General features: G+C 41.3%; 1 protein-coding gene across 2 annotated transcripts in view; it reads left to right on the top strand.

Annotated features, from left to right (window-relative positions):
- The first annotated feature begins 205 nt into the window (after positions 1-205).
- Positions 206-11,109, top strand: part of TRIM24 (tripartite motif containing 24) — an 83,336-nt gene continuing 72,432 nt past the window's right edge. For both annotated transcript variants that reach the window (XM_019750550.2, XM_019750540.2), the window contains exon 1: positions 206-959. In XM_019750550.2, the coding sequence (XP_019606109.2) occupies positions 596-959 (364 nt within the window). In that variant the 5' untranslated portion in view covers positions 206-595. The remainder of the gene's footprint in view (positions 960-11,109) is intronic.

Here is an 11,109-nt window from a genome sequence, read left to right as displayed (position 1 = left end):
CAATATTTTCAGAGGAGCTACACGCACACAAAGGCCCAATCAGAGGCCGCGGTTCTAGGAGTTTTGAGGGGCGGGGCTTCACAAGAGCCCTCCCACCTCCCAGCCTCCCGCCGGGGCCGTCGGAGCCTCGCGGGCATCGGCAGGCCCCGCCCCCTGGCCTGGCGCGGCGGCTATTGGGCGGCGAGCTCCCTGCCGTCGTCTCAGTTGCTGGGAGAGAGGGCGAGGGCGGGGGCGGATCCGGAGGTGGGTCGGGGGCTCAAGAGAAAAGCCGGGAGGCGAGGGCGGGCTGGGCGGATTCGAAGATCGCCGCGGCGGTTGGCGAAGCGGACGGAGCACGTCCTCCGCGGTGCGAGGAACGGTCCCTGCTGACAGATCCCCTTCTTCCGGCCGCGCCACCCGGGAGGCGGATCCCCGGGGCCTGAGGAGGCTTCTTCGGCCCGGCCCTCGCTCCCTCCCTCTCCCACGGGTCACCCGAGCGGCCTGTGACGACGAGGAGAAGGAGGAGGAGAAGGAGGAGGAGGTCGTCGGGGGCGGCAGCGGGCGGAGACCGCGCTCCCCCTTCCCCGGCGGCGGCGGCGGCGGCGGGGGCAGGACAATGGAGGTGGCTGTGGAGAAGGCAGCGACGGCGGCCGTGGCGGCTTCGGCGGCGGCCGCCGGGGGGCCCTCGGCGGCGCCGAGCGGGGAGAACGAGGCCGAGAGTCGGCAGGGCCCGGACTCGGAGCGCGGAGGCGAGGCGGCCCGGCTCAACCTGTTGGACACTTGCGCCGTGTGCCACCAGAATATCCAGAGCCGGGCGCCCAAGCTGCTGCCCTGCCTGCACTCCTTCTGCCAGCGCTGCCTGCCCGCTCCCCAGCGCTACCTCATGCTGCCCGCGCCCATGTTGGGCTCGGCCGAGACCCCACCGCCAGTCCCTGGCCCCGGCTCGCCGGCCAGCGGCTCCTCGCGGTTCGCTACCCAAGGTGAGAGGCGGGCGCGGGGGAGCCCAGGGAGGGCGTCGGGGAGACGGGCGCCCTTGTGCTGCGCGACTCGCTGTCATGTCGCCGCCGCCAGGGGTGCGCGACGGGGGAGGGGCGAGAAGGAGGGTCTGTGTTGGCGGCGGTGACATGGAGGGCCCGCGCTCGCTGTGCGGCGTGCCGCGCGCCCCGCGAGCAACTTCCACGGGTGCCGTGGACTTGGCCGCGCTGCTGCTCCTGCCCCTCGGCATTCCCCTCCAGGGTTGGGTGGCCCACGCGACCCGCACTTTTGAAAACCTCTGTCGGAGTTTGCTGTAGTCTGTATCTCGGGTTCTTTGCCAACTGCATCTAGTTAACGGCTACCCTCTGCCTCCCCCCAAAGCTTTGTCCAGGTGCATACGATCCTAATCACCTCGTATACACGCACGTTTTTTTGAGCTGGAGTGGGGAGGCAGGGATGAAGATGAAGGGATGGTGACTTTCTTTGATGACTGATTACAGATCAGTTGCCGTCTATTTTCTGTCTTGTACGTTTCGTGTTCTTTACCTTCATAAGAACCCAGTTCTCTTCCCCTCTGCTGTGGACAAAGGAACTAAGAGGCGGTGTTTTGTTGTCTTTCTCTTTCGAAGATTTTATTTTTGAGACGGTAAAAGGTAAAGAGAAATAGAACAAAGTGATTTGGGGTGCAGGATTTTTCTTGTATTTTGTAGACAGCAACTGGAAATGTTGAAGTTACTGTTCTTTGTAGTGTTTGTTACTGTATAATGAGACTTTTGACAGGTAGTTCCCATTGGTAACGTTAACAGGTTTGAAACATTTAAAGTTAGTCAAAGTAACCACAGTAATTATTTTTCTTGTAGAATACTTGAGGTTTTTAAATTTTAGTATTGCAAATATTTGAGCACCTTCTCTTAAAAATACAAAGTAACTGGAAAAGGGATTGTTCATTTCTAATACTTGTTTCCTTTTTAGAGGGACTAGTTGATTTGAGATAAAATGCTAATTAAATAATTGAGCTAAGTCAAAGTGTATATGAAATTAATTAATGTTTTAAATAAGTGGTAGTGTTAGACTCCTCATTTAATTATATGCTAGAACCAGTATCTAGTGGAGGGAGATAATTTTCCATGGGTCTTTCTCTGTTTCTGCAGGTCCTGCCAGTGGTGACTGCCCTTTGTTTGTATTTTTAAAGGATGTTTGTGTAAGGAACAGCCTTAGAAGAGTGTCTTCCATCAGAGCAAAGAGCAGGCATGCATATGGTCCAGTGGAATAAAGATAAATGTCTCCTTCTGGAGTAAAAGGCAGGCATGCTTATTGCTCATCATAAAAGATTGGGGTTCCCTAAGCTTAGGTTTCCTCTCATGTAACAACCCATTGCCTGTGCAGGTGTCATCTGGCCCTCTTCACCTTGCCTGGTAAGAGCTGGGACTCTGGAAACCAGTGCAAAAATGTTGGTGCTTCGGCTTACGCTATTATTGTAAGTAATAAAATGCCCTTTGTCTGTGACTCCTGAATCTCGTGTTTTCTACTAGCATCCGTGGTAAGCTACATTGTTAGCTTGTGGTATGGAGAATAAAATCTCAGATCCTTCATACTATTAGTTTGGTGCAAAGTAATTGGTTTAAAAGGTTAAAATAATTGCAAAAACCGTAATTACTTTTGCACCACTCTAATAGTTTGCTCAGATGTGGCCCACCTGTTGGAAAGTTAGTACAAGTGAAACAGTTCTTAATTTTTAGACAGATTTTAAGGTTTCTTATATTGCTATTTTAAATGGTTAAACAGGCAACTAGCCAATTAGGATCTGAATTTTGCATAATTCTAGAATTAAGATATATTGTGTGCCTGGCCATGACATTCAGACCTGAAGGAATGAGAATTTGGATAATAAAACCTCTGATCCTCAATTCTGAGACAAGTTTGCAGTTCCAGATTTCTCAAAATGTTCTATATAATCCCAGTCCCCAACTATTTTTTATCTTTGTATGTGTATTGTAAGCAAGAGTTCAAGGAAAGCATTTAAATTGGAAGGTAAATGTTTTTGTGTACTAAGAAAAAGCATTAACAAATGATATTTGCACATACACCTCAAAAAAGTTAGGGTTATCTTCAATAAATTAAAAATATTTTCCTGAGTCTTATTGACTGGGATATTTCCTCCCCTCTCTCCTTGCAAACTTATTTTAATACCAGCCGAAACAAAAGTTTAGACAATACATTTTAGAACTAAATAGATAGGGTTCATTTGATCATCTGTTCCTCATTCTCCTAATGAGCTTGTGGGTACAGGCATCGTGGATCAAACTACAATACCTACAGGCACTGAGCTGGTAATTGAGATGGAAAACTAGGAGCCTGGGGTTAAAATAATTGGGGGGAGGGAGGGCAAACTAGGCTCCTGTGGATTCTCATGTGAGTGCAGGGCCATTGTTGAAGGATCTTTTTTTTTTTTTTTTTAACTTTTATGAGAAGTCTGAAGTCTGGATTTTTGTGAAAAATTTCTCTAGAAATTTAGATCTTGGCAGGTAATTAAAAAACCCACACAGGCACATTCTATAGACCAACAAAACAAAACAAACAAGAAACCAGTTTGGTTTAGGCCACATATCATGCTGCAGTTATAGATTTAGGTAGGGGTTTTCAAATTTTAGCTCTTCTAGAATCACCTGGTATACTTGTTAAAAATTGATTTCTAGGCCCCTCTCCCCAGAGAGCCCAATTTGGCATAGATTTAGAATTCTAGAGTATAATAGTAAACCCAAGTGTTTCTTTAGCTCAAGCAGTATTACATTCCAAAATACAGGTGATCGTAAAAGGATTCTTTAGAAAATTAAGACCAAAATTCAAAGCGTAGAGTAGTAGTTCTCAACACTGTCAGACCTAGTGTCCCTTTCTAGTATGTGCTTTCTGGTGTTCCCTATATTATCCTAAATGAAATTTATGGAAAAGCAATTCTTCCTAACACATTTAAATATCAAAATCAACATAATGCTTTAACTTTAAAAAAAGAAAGCTAATTTATAACAAAAAAGTATTATAATTTATAAATGCTCAGACGCAATTACACTAGCCACCATGCCCCCATTGAGAACGCTGGTCTTGTTGACTGGCCAAATAATTCTCCAGATAATCCACCAAAAGGAAACGGTTTATTTGGAAAAAAGAAAAAGAAACAGAACCGAGGAGTGCATGCACACTCACCAGCAGGTCTTGCCCACTGGCCACCCACGTGGGAAGAAGAGATGAGTCCAACATGGCTACCCGCTTTCCCCACCTCCTTCCCCGGAGGTTACCATAGAGTTCAACAGGAAGTCAAGACTAGAGAGTTAACAAGGGGCCCATCTCCATCCTTAGTCCTCCCAGCTCTACGGTTAAGCGTCTTAAGATGTCAGTTCACTTTCAACAGTGTAAACTCCTTTTCTAAGGCTACCATTTGGAAGGAATGAGGGTGAGTGACCACAAGCTAAAGTTGGATGACTACCTCAGCCCTTGTCATTTTCTTAGTATGCAGTTACATCCAGGAAAGAGGGGAGAGCTTAGAAAACAGATTTTCTTTAGGTACATTATAGATACATTAAGTTAGGAGACAACCTGATCTTGGAGAAATGTTAGAACATTGTGCAGTATTCTGTGGTGTTGATGTACCGTTCAACCAAAGAGTAGCAAATTACTAAGAGCTATTTTTAAAAAACACGTTCAAAAGCATACTTTTGAAAGGGGTCACATTATTTTTCAAGGGAGTATAAAATAAGAGAATCCATCAGTTTTCTTAGGCTACTAATTGGCCGTCTATAAGATATGTAACTGTCAGTTCTGAGAGCTGATTTCTTTTGGTTCTTGGCAAAAAATATAAATCATTTTATGAGTACAAGATACAATGACAAAGGATTAATAGTATTTAAGGTTGATTCATATTATCTATATCAGTTTTATACACAACAGTTCTGTATACACTATTCACCTGTTGATGGAAATACTATTGTTTTCAGTTTGGGGCTGCCACGAATAAAATTGTTCTAAATATTTGTAGGTAAGTGTTCATGTGGGTATGTTTTTATTTCCTTCGGTAAATACTTAGAATTGAAATTTCTTTTTGCGTCATAAATGTGTTTACCTAGGTTGTACTACACTTTGCGTTCCCTCCAGCCATGTATGAGAGTTCAAGTTGGTTCATATCCTCGCCAATTTGGGTGGTGGTAGTCTTTAATTTTAGCCCTTCTGGTGTGCATGAAGGAGTATCTAATGGTTTTAATTTTTATTTCCCTGATGAGTAATCATGCACATATTTTTCCTGTGCTCGTTGGCCATTTTTATATCTCTTTCGATAAAATTTCAGTTGTAAGCCTTGCAAATTTTAAAAATTAGGTACTTTGTCTTATTGAAAAATAAAAATTCTTTATATTCCGCATCTTGGTCCTGTTAGGTACATGTATTGCTAGTATTTTCTCCCACTCTGGTAGCTTGGTTGTTCATTTTCTTAATGGTGTCTTTTGAAAATATGAAGTTTTCAATTTTGTCTGGTTTATCATTTTTTTTCTTTTATGATTAGTGATTTGTGTTCTATCCAACAATTCTGTGCCTACTCCAAGTTTACTAAGATTTTCTCCCATTTTTTTTTCTTTCAGTATTTTTATAGTTTTAGCTTTATACTTAGATCTGTAATCCATTTTGAGTAATTTTTGTGTTAGGTAAGGTTTGAGGTTCATATATTTTTTTAAACTTTTTATTTAATGTTAAGTGTGTTTTTCCAGGGCCCATCAGCTCCAAGTCAAGTAGTTGTTTTAATCTAATTGTGGAGGGCACAGTTCACAGTGGCCCATGCAGGGATCGATCTGGCAACTCTGGTGTTACTAGCATCGCCCTCTAACCAACTGAGCTAACCAGCTGCCCCCAAGGTTCATATTTTTAACCATAGTTAAAGCACCATTTATTGAATAGAGCATGTTCTCATTATATTACTTTGACATTTTTGTAACAAGTCAAACATACATGTATGGTTCTATTTCTGTACTCTATTCTGTTCTATTGATCTATCTGTTGAGTACTATCTGTACAGTTTTTTATTGCTGGGCTTTCTCAGCAAAATTTGAAATTGGAAAATTTTGTTCTTTGTCAAAATTGTTTCGGCTCTTTGAAGTCATTTGCATTTCTTTATAAATTTTATAATCAGCTTGTCAATTTCTACACAAAAGCCTGCTATGATTTTGATTTGAATTGCTTTGAATCTAGATACGAATTTGAGGATGATCTTAACAATATTGACTTTGCCTATCCATGAACATGTTTTATCTCCCATTTATTATTTATTTATTTTTAAAGATTTTATTGGGGAAGGAGAACAGGACTTTATTGGGGAACAGTGTGTACGTCCAGGATTTTTTTTTTCCAAGTCAAGTTGTTGTCCTTTCAGTCTTAGTTGTGGAGGGTGTCATTCAGCTTCAAGTTGTTGTCCTTTCAGTCTTAGTTGTGGAGGGCGCAGCTCAGCTCCAGGTCCAGTTGCCGTTTTCTAGTTGCAGGGGGCACAGCCCACCTTCCCTTGCAGGACTTTAGGAATCAAACTGGCAACCTTGTGGTTGAGAGGATGCACTCCAACCAACTGAGCCATCCGGGAGGCAGCTCAGCTCAAGGTGCCATGGGACTTGAGGAATTGAACTGGCAACCTTGTGGTTGAGAGCCCACTGGCCCATGTGGGAATCGAACCGGTAGCCTTCGGAGTTAGGAGCATGGAGCTCTAACCGCCTGAGACACCAGGCTGGCCCTCTCCCATTTATTTAGATCATTAGTTTCTCTCAGCACTATTTTATTTTTGTGGTCTTGCACAATTTTTGTTTATTCTAAAATATTTTATGCTAATGTTTATTAAAGGTGTTTTTTAAATTTTTATTTCCAGTTTGTTGCTAGGATGTTGAAATACAATTAACTTTTTTTTTTTTTTTTAAAGGGAACAGGACTTTATTGGGGAACAGTGTGTACTTCCATGAGTTTTTCCAAGTGAACTTGTCCTTTCAATGTTAGTTGTGGAGGGAACAGCTCAGCTCCCGGTCCTGTTGCCGTTGTTAGTTGCAGGGGGCACAGCCCACCATCCCTTGCGGGAGTAGAGGAATCAAACCAGCAACTTTGTGGTTGAGAGCCCACTGGCCCATGTGGGAATCGAACCAGCAGCCTTTGGCATTAGGAGCATGGAGCTCCAACTGCCTGAGCCACCGGGCGGTCCTACGATTGACTTTTATATGTTGATTGTATTGGATTTTCTTTTCTTTTTGCTAAATTCAGTTATTAAATCTAGTAGTTTTTTATAGATTTCTTAGGATCTTCTACATAGACTATCATATTGCCTGTAGGTAGTTATACTTCTTTCTTGCCTTTCTTTATAATTGTCATTTTCTTCCATTATTGCCCTAGCTAGAACCTCCAGTACAAGATTAAATGAGCGATGATGTTATTTCTGAATGGTGAAAAACATTCAGTTTTTTCACCATTATTATGTTAGCTCTGTTCGTTTTCTTAATAGATGTTCATTGTCATAATTAAGAAGTTTCCTTCTATTTCTAGTGTGTCAGGGGTTTTTATCATGAATAGATAATGAGTTTGGCTAAATTCATATTCTATACAGTATCTATTAAAATGATCATGTGGTTTTTCTCTTTTTTTTTGTTAATGTGGTGAATTACATTGATTTCCAAGATGTTAAACCAATCTTGCATTCTTGATATATATATTGACCCCACTTGGTCATGATATAGTATCCTTTTATTATACTTCTGGATTTGATTTGCAAGTATTTTAAGAATTTTTTTTGTTCATGAGGAATATTGGTGATATAATTTTCCTGTATCTTTCTTTGCTTTTGGTATCAAGGTAATACTGGCCTTAAAATGTGGTGTAAGGTGTTCCTCCATCTCTATTTTATGAAAGAACTTTTGTAAAATTAGTATTAATTCTTCTTTAAGTATTTGTCAGAATTCACTGATGACTCCATCTGGGCTTGGAGTTTTCTTTATGGGAAGGTTTTGATTAGGAATTCAGTGTATTTAATAGATATAGGGCTATTCAGGTTTTCTATTTCATGGTAAATTGTTTGAAGAAAATTGTTTCATCTAATTGGTACATTTATTGGCATAAAGTTGTTCACAATATTCTCTTATCCTTTTATTGTTTTCAGGAGCTGAATGATGTCCTCTGTTCTATTTGTAATTTGTGTTTACTCTTTTTTTCCTTGTTTACTATTACTGAGAGCTTATCATCTAACTTTTGCCTTTGTTAGTCTTATTTGTTTGCTTTAAAGGTATAGTTTTTCTTTCCAAGCCACCTTAAACAAATTTTGTGTCATTTTTATTAACATAGATTTTGTGTTGTTTCCATTAAAAATATTTTAAAATTTCTCTTGCAATTTTTTTTCCCTATGACCGTTGTTTTGCTTGGAAGTGTGTTAATTTATAGGTGTACGGGAGATGTTCTAGATAGCTTGTTCCATTATAGTAAAAATACTAAGATTAAAATTTTTGAAGTTTATTGAGACATTTTATGTTCTAGCATATCATATCACTTCTTGCTGAGTGTTCCATGTGCATTTGAAAAGAATTTAAGTTCTACATTTGTTGCATGTAGTGTTCTGTAAATGTCAATTAGGTCGAGTTGGTCGATAGTGTTGTAAAACTCTATTCTTTTTTTGTTTGTTTACTTCTATTATGGAGAAAGGAATGTTAAAATCTTCAACAATGATTATTGATTTATATCTCTATTTCTTTAATCTGGTTAGTTTTTGCTGCAGGTATTTGGAAGCTTTGTCTTACTGATGAATTGCCTGCCGCTTTTAACACTATGAAATGTCCTTTATCTCATATTTTTCATGAAGCCTACATTGTCTTATATTAATATAGCTGCACCAGATTTCTTTGTGCTTGAATGGTATATTTTTTCATCCTTTTTACTTTTAGCTTTTATATATAAAGTGTGTCTTTTGTAGATAGTGGAGAGTTGTATCTAGTTTTTTAATCCAAGTTGTAAATTTTTGCTTTTGATTGTTCATTCCATTTACATTTTAAGTAATTATTTGTTGTTACACAGCAGCCTACCCATCTGTCCCGTCGTACCTGCGCCCAAAGGAAGGAGAGTCTGTGAGACGGATCCTTTCAGGGACTTTGCTTCACCTTTGTGCTTGCACCTTATGTCTCCCTGTTTGGCCCCAAAGGATGGCTGGTTAGTCAATGACAGGGAAGATTCCTCAAGGGAGGAACAACCTAAGACAGGTACAGTCGCATAGGGGCCATCTGGAGAACTCACGGGGTTGATAGAGGTGGGCATAGACCCCCACCTTCCCCCGTCTAAGGAGAGCTTCTGCCTCTGTGGCTGTATTCCTTCCCACAACCTGGTTGGGAAGAGATTCAGTGATGTGATAACATCAGTTCTCCATCTATTCATATCAGTAAGTTTCAGCATAAAGTTTTTGTCCCTTGGGGACGTAATACAATAGTAATACAATAATTACTAAGTAATACAATGTTACTAAGTAATAATTAGTAATACAGTAATTACAAGAAATCCTGGGACTTTTGGTTCCGGCTGCCTGCAGGCAAGGGTGATTGGTTTGAATCCGTTTCCTAGTATAATGTATGGAATTCACAGATCTTGAGATTAACAAGCTTTACTTCCTCATTTTTTAACCAATAAAAGCCATGCGTTGGCCTGATTCGGGGCTCAGTCCTTGAGACTTGAGTCCCTTGGCCCTGCTTGAACTCTATTCTTGGCTACTGTCTTTCTTAACCCTATGCCGCCCTTCTCGCTTCCCACAGCTCTTGTTGTGTAGGATGCGACAATTGTTAGTATGATCCAGTTTAGACTAGCATCTTTTTGTTTTCTCTCTGTTCTTGCTGGGCCTCTGGTATCTTTGCTCTTCTCTCAATCCCTTAGCAGCTACTCTCTGGTAAGCTTTTTGAAGTCTCATTCTATGCAGTGTGGTAACCTTCAGCCAAGGACTTGAAGAAATCCTACTGGTGCCTTTCCTCTGTAGAGCTCCCCTCTCCAGTGCTTATCTTGTTTCATTGCCCCAAATTCTCTGGCTACTTAGCTATGTTCTGCTTAGGCTGTAGCTCCCTGTGTCACGGCGAGGAACTAGTTCCTAGGCCAAGAATCAAGACATTTTAGGGCCTCACCTCCTGAGTTTCCCTTTTTTCAGGGATCAAGGGAAATTGCATTGCCTATTGTCCAATTGCCTCATATATTCTTCCCAGTTACATTTAGTTATTCATGGAAGGCAAGTCTGTCTCAGTACTAGTTGCCCTGTCCTGGTGGAAAGTTGGCATCAGAAGACATTTTAAAATTGCATTACATCTGTATACTCAAATATGGGTAATTTGCAAACTTTAGTTCTTGGATCTGTAGATTTCTGTCTCTGATTTTTCTTAGAGACCTCACCAAGTTAGACTGGATGCATGAGTCTCTCATTTCTTCCTGTAACCTTGATCCCTTTCTCAAAATTACTCCTGTATTTTCAAGTATATGCTAGACCAGTACTCTCCAAAATGAGATGTACCACATTCTGAGGTAAAATATAATCCACTGAAGTGAAGGAAAACTTTAGTGCTTCTCTGCATAAATTAAGCTTTAAAGTACTTGATATGTAGATTGCCATGGTCACGTGACTAAGCATGTCAAATGGCTGCATTTCGCATATAGTATACGAAGTATCCTGAGAGCGGAGGCAAGTACCTTGGTGAGAGTTAGCAATAAGCCCACTCTTGGCATATGTAGCAACAAGGGATGCATGTCTTAGGAAGTGGTGTGCATGTTAATTGCCATTTGCCCTCTTAAATGAGGCAGTCTCTTGTGCTGTACAACCTATGAAACTGTTGCCCTGGAAGTAATGGGATTTCTGTACAGCAGACTCCCCTGTGTTTTTTTTACTGTCACAAATTGTAACAATTTTCATATACTTGGTTTGTAGAATTACGAATTGTAACATCTGTTTTTATCCAAAATGACTGTCAAAAGAGTGAAGATCATGGTAGGCCATTACCAGGACCCTGGCATAAAACCATCTAATCTCAGTTCCTGGGGAAGTCCCATATGGAGGCCACTCACAAAAGCCCCTCAGTTTGAGTAGTCTGGAAAGTCCCTGAGTTGTACGATGTAGGGCACATGTGCCACAGCTGTAAA

Source organism: Rhinolophus sinicus, linkage group LG11 (assembly GCF_036562045.2).
Source record: "Rhinolophus sinicus isolate RSC01 linkage group LG11, ASM3656204v1, whole genome shotgun sequence".
NCBI classification, from domain to species: Eukaryota; Metazoa; Chordata; class Mammalia; order Chiroptera; family Rhinolophidae; genus Rhinolophus; species Rhinolophus sinicus.
The sequence above is the reverse complement of the archived record's forward strand: the minus strand, read 5'-3'. Positions and strand labels throughout refer to the sequence as shown.